At 39.8% G+C, this 13,669-nt stretch overlaps 1 protein-coding gene across 9 annotated transcripts in view; it reads left to right on the forward strand.

Annotated features, from left to right (window-relative positions):
- The window catches only part of Svil (supervillin), a 148,136-nt gene that overhangs the window by 91,952 nt on the left and 42,515 nt on the right, over positions 1-13,669 (forward strand). For 5 of the 9 annotated variants that reach the window (XM_077802869.1, XM_026402340.2, XM_026402338.2 and 2 more), the window contains 3 exons: positions 7,564-7,693; positions 12,378-12,425; positions 13,461-13,538. In XM_077802869.1, coding sequence (XP_077658995.1) covers positions 7,564-7,693; positions 12,378-12,425; positions 13,461-13,538 — 256 coding nt within the window. The remainder of the gene's footprint in view (positions 1-7,563; positions 7,694-12,377; positions 12,426-13,460; positions 13,539-13,669) is intronic. The other 4 variants (XM_026402342.2, XM_026402339.2, XM_077802871.1 and 1 more) reach the window with 2 other exon arrangements.

Here is a 13,669-nt window from a genome sequence, read left to right on the forward strand (position 1 = left end):
TTCATTGCTTTATTTATTTGCAGTACCCATTTCTTTTATTATGTTAAATTCTTGGATTATCTAAGTATGGGAGTTGAGTTCTTGGCTCTTTCTGTTTCAGAGACGCATGGTTTGAACCAAATGCCCAAACCACTTCTGATTGTAAAATAATTACAGAGGGAATGAAGATAAATTAGTACATACAATCTGCAGCTTTGGAATTAGAATCTCTAACTCTTTTATTTATAGAAAGTAAGATGAATGACTTTTCTTAACAGCATTTATTTAGAATCCATATCTCCCAACAACTCACAAGCTCAGGAGCAAATCAAGAGTCTTATGAAAGCTCTGCAAATGTTCTACCTGTGAGCTACACCCCCAGCCCTAGAAATTTTGTGTCAGGTAATAGCTCTGAACAGATTACATTTAAAGATCAGATAACACTGTAGCCTCATTTCATTCAAAAGACTGATGTGTTTGGGAGAATATATTTAAACAGGACATATACAAAGAGTAGAAACTAAATCATTTTAGGGTGTATTTTTCTTATATCTAGTCACAGTTGAGTTAAGGTATTAAGAAAAGAAAAAAATGCAATAGTGTTAGGAAAACTGGATTAGGAAAAGCTACATCAGCTTCCTTGTATAACTAGCAAAGCTGTTTCCACTGTCTGTTCCTAGGATTCTGTCCACCTGGACCCCCAACCAAACAGAAGTTCTCTGGCTTTGTCAGGCATGGATCACTCTTATTTTTCTAGATGTCTCTCATGATGCCTAGGATTATATGTCTAACCACAATGAAAATTCTATTTTTCAAAATAAGGTTTTCCAACATTATTCATCAAAGTTTAAATGGATAGAGCCTTTTTCAATTGTCAAATTAATAAGATTTTAAATCTTCTTGGTTTTCACCCTTACTTATTTAAAATCCACAATAAACAAGCCCTGGTAGGCTGAAGGGGAACAGGGGAAGGCACTGATGGGGTTAGTTAATAGGAAGAGTGATGTCTTGAATGAGGGACACAGTTTGGCTCATCTTGACATCTTTATAAAAACCAGGCTTGCTGGGCACAGTGGCACATGCCTGTAATCCCAGGGAGTCAGGAGGCTGAGGCAGGAGGATTGCAATTTCATAGCCAGCCTCAGCAACCTAACAAGGCCCTAAGCAACTTAGCAAGACTTTGTCTCTAGATAAAATATTTAAAAAGGTCTGGGGATGTGTCTTAGTGGTTAAGAGTCCCAAGGTTCAATCCCTCTTCCAAAAAAAAAACAAGCCACACATTTGATCCCAGAGATTTAAGTATTAAGGACTAATCAGGTGAAGAGGAAGAGATATAATTTAAGGGAAATAGTGATAAATATCATATTCTGATGTTTTCTAGATCAGAAAATATTTGTTGGGTAAAATTCCAGTAGCAAATGCTAATACCATGCCATTGTCTTTCAAAAGCTTCTAAAGGAGGACTTCTCTTCTGCAAGTATCTTCTCTCTGTTGGGACGTAGGACTTTTGATGAAGAAATTTGTGTCTATCCACTATGCAATAATATTTCTTGATTTACTGGCCTTTCTTTTTTTTAAGCAAATTTGAGTTGATCTGTATTTTTCTAAATGCAGTTTTAATCCTAAGGTAAAATTCTCATTTTTAAAACTGTGAAGTACTGTAAAGGTGTAGCTTCTGACCCCTGGCTTTGTGGACATCTGAGAAGTTCAAGGGTAACTATAAGATTTCTGTGAATGTATGTGCTATGTACCTGTCAACTACTAGGAGCCCTAATTCACCACAGTCCTGAAGAGGTTCCTGACCCCAGTCAGTTCAGAATACTGATAGTTAGGAATGCTTTAAAAATATTCAGTTGGGCTGGGGTTGTGGCCCAGTGGTAGAGCGCTTGCCTAGCCTGCACCAGGCACTGGGTGTGATCCTCAGCAAACATAAATGTAAAATAAAAGATATTGTGTCCACCTAAAAAAATAAAATTAAAAAAAAATATTTAGCTATTCAGTTGAATGGTTAAAAAGGTATATTTTTTTTAAAGGATAAGGAAGACTGGGGATATAGCTCAGTGGTAGAGCACTTTTCTTGCGTGAGGCCTAAATTCAATACTCAAGACCTCGTTTAAAAAAAAAAAAAAAAACGAGGACCACCTTATTCAGCAGCTATGCTTATAGTGGATTTTGCTAAAGCAAAATATATTGAAATATATTGCCAGGGATCATTTCCTCCTTACCTTGACAGTACTTTTATTCTTTCTTTGTTGGAAATACCAAGCAGTCCATTCATGATAACTGCTCTAATTCTTCCCTTTTGTTAAAGCAAAATGACCAAGTTTGACCTATTTCAAATAAGAATGTCATTCATATGTCTATGGGGCTTTTTTTTTTCTTGGGGTGACATATGCCCACAGGACTTTTAAACCTTATTCCAACTCCTCCTGACTGCCTCATTATGCCTAATTATGCTCATCAGTCCCAGCAGTCTTTAGGACCATGGTAGTGATGGGACTGACCCCAGGGGCAGGTCTCACACCCTGGTACCTGTGAACAGCTTGCCTCCTGTTCAGTTAGGTGTTTAGCAGCTGTGTTTGTTCTAACTAGGAGAATATATGACAAGGGAACAGAAATTCTAGCCAGAAAGACTTCACTCTCCCTCTGTATTAATTTTCTCAATTCACATGTTCTTTACATGTATTGTTAAAAATTTCACTTTTATTTTCAAATTTGAACTTCTAAGAAATAGAGCCTGGCATCTGCAGATTTCCATGATCCTATCTTCTAACTTACTGTACCCTCAAATGTGCAGTTCTTCTTCCTAAACCTTCTGGCATTGGCCTCCTTCCTGTTGAGGACTTGACTCTATGGAGTTCTCCACAGGAGTATCACCAAGTATCCTGTGCTTCCCTTGGCATTTCACTGGAGGTATCTCATTTGCTGTTTCCTCTAGAAAGGAAAAAGCATTATCCCTATCTTGTAGAATAAATGTGTAGAAACTAAGGAATTATAGAAAAGCCTCCATAGGCTACCATTTTAGAATGTTTTCCTGCTCACATGTTTTCTGACATCTAGAATGCCAAGCTTGAACCATTAATCAGCAGAAAACTTAGAATGCAATCTACTTTTTTTCCACTGGGTCAATAAAAACCACCGATTTATAGTTGTCCAAATGATTTAAATTGTCCAAGTTCCATTGGGAACTTCTTTGGTAAGTACTGTGAGCCACATAATTCAATTTCTTAGGGATAAAACCTTTGGCATCTGTTAAAAAGCATATTTCGCCTCGAGAAATCTTATTTCCACAATTTCTGAAACTACTGCATCTGAGTTCTCATACTGAGGGTTGTTGGGTCAGGGGAGATAACTGAAAAGGGGGAAAAGAGCCATCCTGTCACCTAAGGAAATCGTTAAGAGTATAAGGACTGGGCTGGGGATGTGGCTCAAGTGGTAGCGCGCTCGCCTGGCATGCGTGCCGCCTGGGTTCGATCCTCAGCACCACATACCAACAAAGATGTTGTGTCCGCCAAAAACTAAAAAGATTAATAAATATTAAAAAAAAAAAGAGTATAAGGACTTAGTGAATTCCTTAGAATGTTGAAGGAGCTGCCCATGTCTATCCCCAGCCTCAGAGGGCCAGCTGGGGTCCCCTGAGTTCTCTGCATGCCCCTCCACCACCTTCTGCACCCCACTCAGCTAGAGGTACATTCGTGTCTCCCCAGCAAACTCCAGGTTCTGACCACCAAAGGCCCCCCAGATTGATGTGAATGAGAATAAGGACTGATAGAGGCATGATTTGCCTCTGCCCTCCTCTCCTTTTCTCATCTTTAATTTGTCCCTTCTTTTGGTCTATTTTCTGTAGTTATATAGAGGAAAGAGATTGTGGAGGCTGAATGTCCAAGACCTAGCTGCGTCTGACAAGGGCTTCACATAACATGGCAGAAGTTCAAAGGGGACCCAGGACTGTGTGGAAGAGGCAAAGCAGTAGGGGCAGTCTTGCTTTATAGCCACCCTCTCTTAGGGTAACTAATCCAGTCCCAAGAGAGGATGCAGGGAGAAAGACATTAATTCCTCTTAGGACCTAATATCCTCTTAAAGGCCCACCTCCCAATACTGCCACATGGCAACCAAATTACAGAGTTCCAGAGAGGATAGACCATATTCAAACCATAGCAGTTTTTCTTTTCAAAGATATATTGGGGACTAGGAGTGCAGCTCAGTGGTAGAACTCATGCTTAAATTCCCAGAGCCCTGGGTTCAGTCTCAGTATCAAGTAGATAAATAATAAATAAAATATATTATTTGTTAACTCTGCCAACCTGCACACTAGTCAAGATCAAGATCTAGTATAACTAACTAATCAGTGCTTTTGTGCTCTGTCCGAAATCTCTTAGGTGCCTCTGTTTCTTTGAAATGAGGGGAAATTTCTAAAGAGAAAGAAACAAAAACAATACCATATTAGGGACACATGTTTTCTTGTCCCATATTTGACCCAGTCCTTACTTTTATGAGCCTGAAAAACTTGTTCGGACCAAGCAGGGCTCACAGGCCAGAATTCCCTGCTGAAAAAGTGTGGGCTGCGGCAAGAGGAGCAGACATTTCCCTGGGCAGTCTGGCAAACACATGTCATGTTGGCCCTGGGCCATGCCTTGGGGTTCATAGGCGAATGCAGTGCCACTCACTGGCTCCACAGCCTCAGACTAAGCAGATGCCCACGCTCTCCACATCGCAGCCTTGCAAATAGCACTTGGACTTGGCAGATGTTGAAAGCACTGACAGTTGTTTGAATTGCACAGGCAGGAATTTATGTCATGTGTAGGCCCCGACGTTCAGCCCTCTCCAGTATATGGCGGTCTGCAATGAGTTGGAGGGCTGGGAGACTGCAGGGGGAAAGAACACATTTGGAAAGATCCCCCGCCCTCCTCAGCTTGTTGAACACCAAGTAGGAAATCTAAAGGGACAGGAATCATGCATTTAACTTACAGTGTGTGTCATTTGAAGTTATTCATCATTTGTACTCTGTATGCCAGGGCTGGGTCCAAGTACCATGTGGGCTCAATTGAAGCACAGTTTCTTCCATATTATTTTGGTTACTCTGTAGTCTTTGGAAGTCCATGATGATGACCTTGCCAGCACATCTAGAAGCAAAATTTTAGGAGTTTGGAATGGAAGAATTCTTTCAAGGCCATCATGGGAAGAGTGGGGAAAATATTATAAAAAAGCCAGAATACTGTGCTATTCCTGAAAGAGTAAAGCGAACCGTCTCTGATCAGCTGATGCACTAATGGAGTAAAAAAAGCTGTCCATCAGGGGGACAGGGTTTGGAATCACACCTCCTGCCCCACTAAGATGCAGTGGGACCTTATTCCACAAAGCCCTTTTCCCAAGGGGCCCTCTCTGTCGAGACAGGAATAACAATATCCGCTTTCTTAGAGATTCTTGCACAGATCAGCAGAGTGTAAGGTGGACTATAAAGTCATTCCAGATTCCTCAATTTGTTTTCTCTGAATCAGTTCCATACTCCTCAAACCAGCCACCAGGGAAACCACACCATTATTTAGGTGGTATTGTCACTGCTCAAACATTTGGCAGCTTCATTTCTAGAAGGTCCTCAAAAATCATACCCTGTTATTTTTAAGAACCTCAATTTGTAAAGATGAATTTGATGATTTTTAATTCTCTTAAATCATTTGGAATCCAACGTGGTTAACAAGGTGTATGTCAAGATAAATAATTACTGGTCTGAGTCAAAGGTGAGGTTAGAGACAGAAGCTGATTCAGTTTAAAGGAGAGCATCAATGAAATGGATGTTTCCTTCTTAACGGAGTGTTTCCTTCTTAATTTGGTTATTAAAGTTCTGATATTCTTACTTTTCAAAAGTCTCATTTATTGATGCTTTGAGATCTTTGAAAGCTCCAGTGCAGAATGCCAGATACTAATTATTTCTTTTAGTGATTTGAGTTTGTGAGATTCTATTTCTATACTAGAATAAAACTGACTCATCCAAAATAATTGGAAAAGAGATAAATTTTAGTCATCATCTAGTAGGAAATGCAGATTAAAACGTTTAATGGAATTTAGATATTGTGTCCAAGTTCATGAACTTGCCCTTGCAACCTGCAGAGTGCTCTCAACATTGTAGAATATAAGACTAAATGGGATCTTGAGCTATGTGAGATCTGCCTTTTATACCTGTTTCATTGAATGAACACTTGAGATCTTATCTGCTGCCCCATAGCAGAAACAAAGAAAATAAAAGGGAAGAAAAAGAAAACAAAGCAAGAGATTTGGAGATAGAGATAGGTCCAAAGTTTGAACTCCTTCCTCTTTCAGGCAATTTATGTCTTACTTTCCATTATTTGACTGGATGACTAGAAAGTATAAAGTATGATTATGGACAGATTTTTTTAGATATAAATATTTTTTGTATTTTGTGTGTGTGTGTGTGTGTGTGTGTGTGTGTGTGCTGGAAATTGAACCCAAGGCCTCATGCTGGCTAGCAGCACACACTCCACGGAGCTACATCCCCAGCCGTAAATTCTTGCTTAAGTAATACTGAATTTGTTTTCTCATTTGTTAACAAAACTTATCACAGAATATATTTTATCCCATTTTCTACTCAAATATTTTACAGAATCAGGAAAGTTAGCAACAGAAGGGCCTTTAGAGATTTTCTTGTCCAGTTTCTGATAAGACAAATCAGGATAGGAAGCAACATCCTTGAACGGAGATAATAGACTAGAGCTCATGCTGCTTAACAATGTCACTGTTTGTGCATGGTGCCCACTAGGCTGGGCCCAGAGAAACAGAGGTCTAGTCTTTTTTTTTTTTTACCTTAATTTTAAATTGTTTGAGCATCAGCCCCAATAAATTTAATGATCACTGCCTTTTTGCCTTTTATCTATCCCATGTATGTACAACTTAGATGCCTAAGACTAACTCAGTTATTTTAATACAGTTAGCTGAAACAGCTCATGTTCATGAATGTTACTTTTCCGATATTATAATATCTAAGCTGCTTTATGGCAAGTCGAATCATAGTTGAGCTAAAGTAGGTCAGATAACGATCTCAGTTAATTAGATTCTTTTTCTGTATATATCTTTCCCTTGAGAAAAGTTGCAATAATAATTTTTAAGTGGGTTTATAGAAAATAGTTTTTTGTATTAAGATGCATTGGAAAAAAACAAGTTCATTTGGAGGAAAAAAGAACAGGGCTTAGAATACAGGAAGAAAAACAATTATAAACATCATAATTTATCTTTGAAATGCATGATATTAAGATATTTTCAGTGTTTTATACCTTGATGTTTTTTTAAACACTTTTTTTCTGCAATATTTTTTGCAATAGAACTAGTTTTCCTGATTTAGTGTTATTTCATCATGTGACCAGAATGGGCCACTAGAAGATATTTTTCTCTGAGGATGGTGACTTTTTTTTTTTTTTTAAATCTCTTTCTTGTTCTCAGCCCAAGGTCAAGGAAAAAGCAGAGATAATCCTTTGCTGAAATGATGGTGCATCTTTAGGACCATCTTGGAAAAAGAGACTTTCCTATGTTTTCAGAGTTTGGTGCTGAATTCTTGGCATGTTTTCCTCCTAGATTGGCACTGTTGAAGAAGAGTGGTGAGGAAGACTGGAAGAGCAGAATTAACAGAAAGCAGGAGTATGGCAAAGCATCTGCCAGTGACAGCCTGCACATCCAGGAAGTGGAACAGTCGCTGAAGAAGAAGGTAAGGTTTCCAAGTTAGGAGAAAGCATCTTCACTAGCATCACGCTTGCAAGTGCGCCAGGTGGAACAGCATGCGAAGCTGCACTGATTCCTGCTCTGTGGAACCTGAGCACTCTCTTGCCTTTAGGGTGCACGCTCCATCTGTCACAAAGCTGCTAACATTGATCAAAAGGTCAAGCCTTGAGATGTTATAGAATCAGTAACAGCACCACCACATAGTACGTCAGCAAGCAAGTGCCTGAGTTTTAAAATATGTACACAGCTCATACCTTCTTAAGTGAAATCTGGCTTTTAGAATGTGATTAAGGCTTTCCAATGAAAAACTTTAATTCACCACTAACAGCTTGTAAGTTGCATATAAAAACATGGACTTGAATTTCCCATGCAGAGATGTAAGACCTACGTGTAAAAAAAATAAGGACATAACTGTGGCCTGCAAGTTACATTCTTTATAATTTTAAGCCTGTTTCATGATGAGGAAGTATGCCTTTTATTGAGAATGTATAGCAATATGTGTTACAAGCTTAAGTAAAATCAAATTATGCATGATGATCCATACCAGAAGCATCTCATATACGAGAATATTGCTGGGTTGTTAAATTAGAAATGTAAAGATGACCAGCCTTTGACCTCAGGCTTTCAAAGCTGATGGTGACTTCCCTGCTGGCTGACCCTACCACTGCAGTGTGCTTGCTGCCTCTAGGGGAAATGATGCAGCTGAGTCACACCCACTGGCCAAGTTCCAAGGTTTAAAGTCTTCAAATAGAAAAGAAAAGAAAAAAATGTTCCACTTAGTCAATCCTTTGAACCCCTTCTCACTCTAAAACAAGCATCTGAAGCTGGGGGCAATGACCTTTAGTCCCAAGCTACTCAGGAGGTGAAGGTCAGAGGATCACTAGTCCAAGAATTCAAGACCTGCCTGAGCAACAAAGAGAAACCCCATCTCAAAAATAAAACTATGCATCTGTGGAAAAGAGAAAGTCTGACTTGACCTTTATGTGTTAAGAAACTTACATAAAAATGAGAAGATCCAGAACATTGAGTCAGGGGCTCTGACACTATTTTATATAGTACTTCTTTTTTCTTTGTTGTCTGTTATTTTTTTGTACTGAAGATTGAATTCAGGAGTGCTCTACCACTGGACTACATCCCTAACCCTTTTTATTTTTCACTTTGAGACAGCGTCTTGCTAAATTGCCAAGACTGGCCTCAAATTGGGGTTTTAGGCACGCACCACTAAACCTGGGTTATGTACAGAACTTCTGTGTCTACAGAGGTGACACTGAAGTGGAAACTTGAATTCTTTTTTAACACATGGTGTTAAAGATAATGTCTGAAGATGTTTAATTCTCAGCCATGTGTGAAGTTCTCAAGTATAACTGGACACTAAAAAGTATTTGAGTTCTCTAGCTGGAGACATACATGGTGTTAAAGATAATAACCAAAGACATTTAATTCTCTGCCACTTATAAAGTTCTCCCTCTAACCAACTAGATATTGAAAAGCATACATATGAAATCTAGATTTCTTTTTTTTTTTTAAAGAGAGAGTGAGAGAGGGGAGAGAGAGAGAGAGAGAATTTTTAATATTTATTTTCTAGTTCTCGGCGGACACAACATCTTTGTTGGTATGTGGTGCTGAGGATCGAACCCGGGCCGCACGCATGTCAGGCAAGCGCGCTACCGCTTAAGCCACATCCCCAGCCCTGAAATCTAGATTTCAATGTAAAAGAAAACTTGATCCCTCAACTAATGTATCCCCAGGGCCTACAAACTTTATTTTCTAAAAAATCTTGGGGCCAGGGGTAAAGCTCAGTAACAGAGCACTTAACCTACTATGCACAAGGCCCTGGGTTCAATTCTTATCGCCACAAAAACAAAGGACCTTAAAATCATTGGTTTAAAAATAACACACACTTGTAATCCCAGCAATTTGGGACGCAGGAGGATGGCAAGTTTGAGGGCAGCCTTAGCAACTTGGTAAGACCCTGACTCAAAATAAAAAATAACAAATAAAAATGGAAATGTGTGTAGCTCAGTGGGAAAGCACTCCTGGGTTCAATTGCCAGTACCAAAATAAAATAAAACAAACTGGATGCTGTGGTATACACCTATAATTCCAGCTACTTAAGAGGCTGAGAGGCAAGGAGGATTGCAAGTTTGAGGTTAGCCTGGGCCACTTAGTGAAATCCCATCTCAAAATTAAAAAAAAAAAAAAAAATTAAGAGCTGTAATTGCCACTCAGTGATAGAGTGCTTCCCCATCTTGTTCAAGTCCCTGAGCTTAATACCTAATACCACAAAAATAAAAACCAAAAACTTTTAAGATGGACCTCATTAGAAAAGCTGTCAACTAATATGTGGTAGCACCAAGCAGTGTCAGATATCTTGTTCATCATTTTAAAACATGCAGAGAGTCCCCCACCCTTCCCTAGCAGACTGTCCCCTACAGCAGGTGAATATAAAAATGAAGCTAAGAATCAAAAGGTGAGACAGATCCCTGTGGATGGTGAAGTATGCTACTGTCCCCTTAGGAGAGTGAGGGTGACCTTAGACAGTACGTTCCAGAAAGGTGTGGGGAAAGGATGAACCTGGACTGTCCAGACATATCGCTAAGATTGCAAGAAGGCAAGAGACGCCAGGTTGTTCTGAGAGTAGAAAATCCAGTGACACAAAGCAATAGGACTTGAGCGCCTCGTGGGTTTCAGTGTGACATGCTGCCAGGCTCATGGGTGCCACCAGTTCTCTAGCCACAGTGAATTTACTATTCCTACTCCTTCTTGGTGGCCTACTTCACTTTGGACCCCAGACAATAAGCTCTTTAAAGTTAAACCAAGTCAATCTATTTTAGGCCTTTGCTGTGCTCATTGGGAAATCTCAAGTTCCGTTGAGGTCAGGTTGTTTTCCGGGTGGCCTCTGACAACCCTCTGGTTCATTCCATCCCAAGAGCTGGCTGTGCATTTCAGGCACACTTTGACAGCACGCAGATGTGGTAGGCCATGTGCGTTAGACCCGGGCTATCATGAGACTCCCCACACACAGCTGAGGAGTGCTTGAGAAGTGCCACTGCTTGCCTGTCTAAATGTGCCCTTGGAACAAGAAAGACATGGATAACATGCACATGAAGATGGGGGCTTGCTGCATGGGATATCTAGGCTCACCATAGAGAGCTGCTCAGCAGAGGGGTATGGGAAGCTTCCATCTTTACCACCCAGGGTAGAAAGGAGCGGGTCTTAGAGTCAGCTCATCACTTACTTCCCAATTTCTGAATTCATCAAACAGCACATATCATGATTACCAAACATTTTATACCTTGTCATCCTTCTGTGTGCAATGAGTGTAGAATGTGGGAATGTAGAAGGGGCAGGACCTGGAGTGAGGACTCTGTAAGTCACTCCATTGCTACTATGAAAATCCACGACATACAGAGGTCCAAGGAAAATATCACGAGAGCCACACAGGTAATATAAATGTTTAAAAAACAAAATAGAAAAAGATGCCCTGACAATCTGTAATTGTTTTGTTTCTGCCAAGGGTGTTGTCCCAAAAAAAATCGAGGCATCTCAATTTGAAATCCTGTATAATAATATTGTCCTATTTTAGTCCATAAATAGCTTTGGAAGAACTAGGAGTTTTCCTTTCTGTTCTGAAATTGTAGTCATCCTCAGAGAAAATGGAACTAAGCAACAGTTCCTTGCTTTCCACTTTTATTCCCCTCTAAATCAGGATTCATGACTTGGAGGTTAAGAGCACTAATTATTTACCTAGCTAACTCTGTCATTTCTTATGAAAAGTCATTCAGGTTCCTGGTTTCTCTACCTCTCTCTCTTGCCACCCTTCTTTTTCTTTCTCCTATACTTGGTTTAGTCTAGGTTAGTGCTAACCTGACTTATACATTTTTACTTCTTGTAGCATATAATTATTACTTCTAATGATAGTAAAGCCATTTGGATTGTAAATTGGCCGGGTCCACCCTGAATGGAATGTGTGCACTTGAGCATGGATTGTGTCCAGTTTCCTCCAGAGTAACTCATTCCATCAGAGAGAGAGAGAGAGAGAGAGAGAGAGAGAGAAATGAAACGAGACAAAGTCGTAAAGAAGTGATTTGGCAGAAGTCTATTACAACTAAATTATAGTTCTTTATTTTAACACAATAATTATCTTAAGTTCCAAACACATTTTAATCTATTCAACATTACAACATACATATGATTCCCATGTCCTCTTGTTAAGATAATCATAAAAAAAAAGATAATTATCCAGTGTATAAGACCTTTCCAGGAATTTTAAAAACCTTTACAGAATTGGATGCACCTATTTCTGAGTCCCAGATGAGGACTGGATATCTGGTACTATGCTATCTCTAAAACAAGGCTTGAAAATTCGAAGGAGGTAAATCTGCCACATTTATATTCTAATTGCCTGCTATTCTTCAGAATTCCAAACCACAATTGTCAGTTCAAAGAGCAAGGCTGAGAGAGAGTGCAAGGCCCTAAATTAAAGGCTGTCCTCCTGCCCTGCCCTTGGGGAATGAGTTCACTTGATGTTTATGCCACTGGATTGTGAGCACGTGCTGCATGTGTCTAATTGAAACAGGGCACCGAATACTTGAAAATGATGGTGAGACCCTAACTAGACTCTTCTCTTCCAATCCTCTGCAATGTCTCCTATTTGTTTTAACCTGTAGGAAGAAGGAGGATTTACAGATGATAATGACATTTCTAATCTGCTTTGGGTAAGCCTGACTCTAACACAGGTTTCCTTCTGTAACTGACTCAGTGGGTTCCTCCTTTGGTGAGTGCAAAGCCAATAGGCACAACCAGGAGATAAAAGATTAAGGAAAGAAGGTTACTGAAGAGAATTCTCTAAGAAATGCCTCTTCCAACAAAGAAACCAAGGAGCTCTTGCTGGGGAAACGCACATATTCATATAAGAAAAGCTGGTTATCCAATGTAGAGATGGGCACATTGCTGAGCATGCTCAGTTTGAAATCTAACAACCTCCTGTGTTCAAAAAAAAGGTATACAAGTTTGCCTCTGGGCAGGGAATTTAGTATTATAAAGAGCAAAGTTTATTCTAGGTCATCAAAAAAGAGGAAGTCAGAGTGACTCAGCCATTTTGGTTTCTCTGAAGAGCCTTATCTCTAAACAAAATGAAACAACTTTAAAGGAGCATTAAGTGTAATTTCAAGGGGCAGTCGCTTATGCACACACTTGTGTGCTTGGAAATTGCTCCTAAAATTACCTGCCCAGTGCCCAATATCTCCTCTAGATAGGGGCCAGGGCTACACCTCCCTGCAAGCCTCCGTGCCCTCTCTGTTTGCTTTTCATATTTCCAGGCAGGATGCATCCTTTATCCAGCATGGAAAGAGGATCCCGTATTCTTACATTATTTTTTAATCACATAACGAAAGTACCTCAAAGAAGGTGATTTTTTTTGTTGTTGCTAAATGTTAAAACCATCGATGAAAGTCCTGGCTCCCTGTCTGTCACTGAGTTTCTTATATAGATTGCAGGTAATCCTCCCATTAACTCCGTCAATTACTGCACAAAACTGACTCAGGTATTTGCACTCTGTGCTTGTGAGGATTTATTTTAGCATCCCATTTGAGAAAGGAACCCTCTTGAAAAGAGAACTGAAATTGCAATGAGTAAATTAACTTTCTGCTAGAAAATTCATTGTTTTTGTCTCACCCCCCAACCCTCCCCTCCCTTCTCTGCTCTGATAAATCTTCTCTTTTCACCTCTAATCCTCTTGCTTTGCTCTATAGGAACCTGTATATGCTTCTACTTATTCTCCTGCTATACCTGCTGCCCATAAATACCTGTCTTTTGTATCTATTAATCAGGTGAGGAAACACTACTCATGTTAAGCCTCATTGCAATTTCTGAGCAGTGGGGAAGGACTTTTTGGTTTCAGTTGGGGAAGAAACTCATTAGCTTCATGAGTGTGTGTGTGTGTGTGTGTGCGTGTGCGCGC

Source organism: Urocitellus parryii, chromosome 9, assembly GCF_045843805.1.
Source record: "Urocitellus parryii isolate mUroPar1 chromosome 9, mUroPar1.hap1, whole genome shotgun sequence".
In the NCBI taxonomy this organism is placed as follows: domain Eukaryota; kingdom Metazoa; phylum Chordata; class Mammalia; order Rodentia; family Sciuridae; genus Urocitellus; species Urocitellus parryii.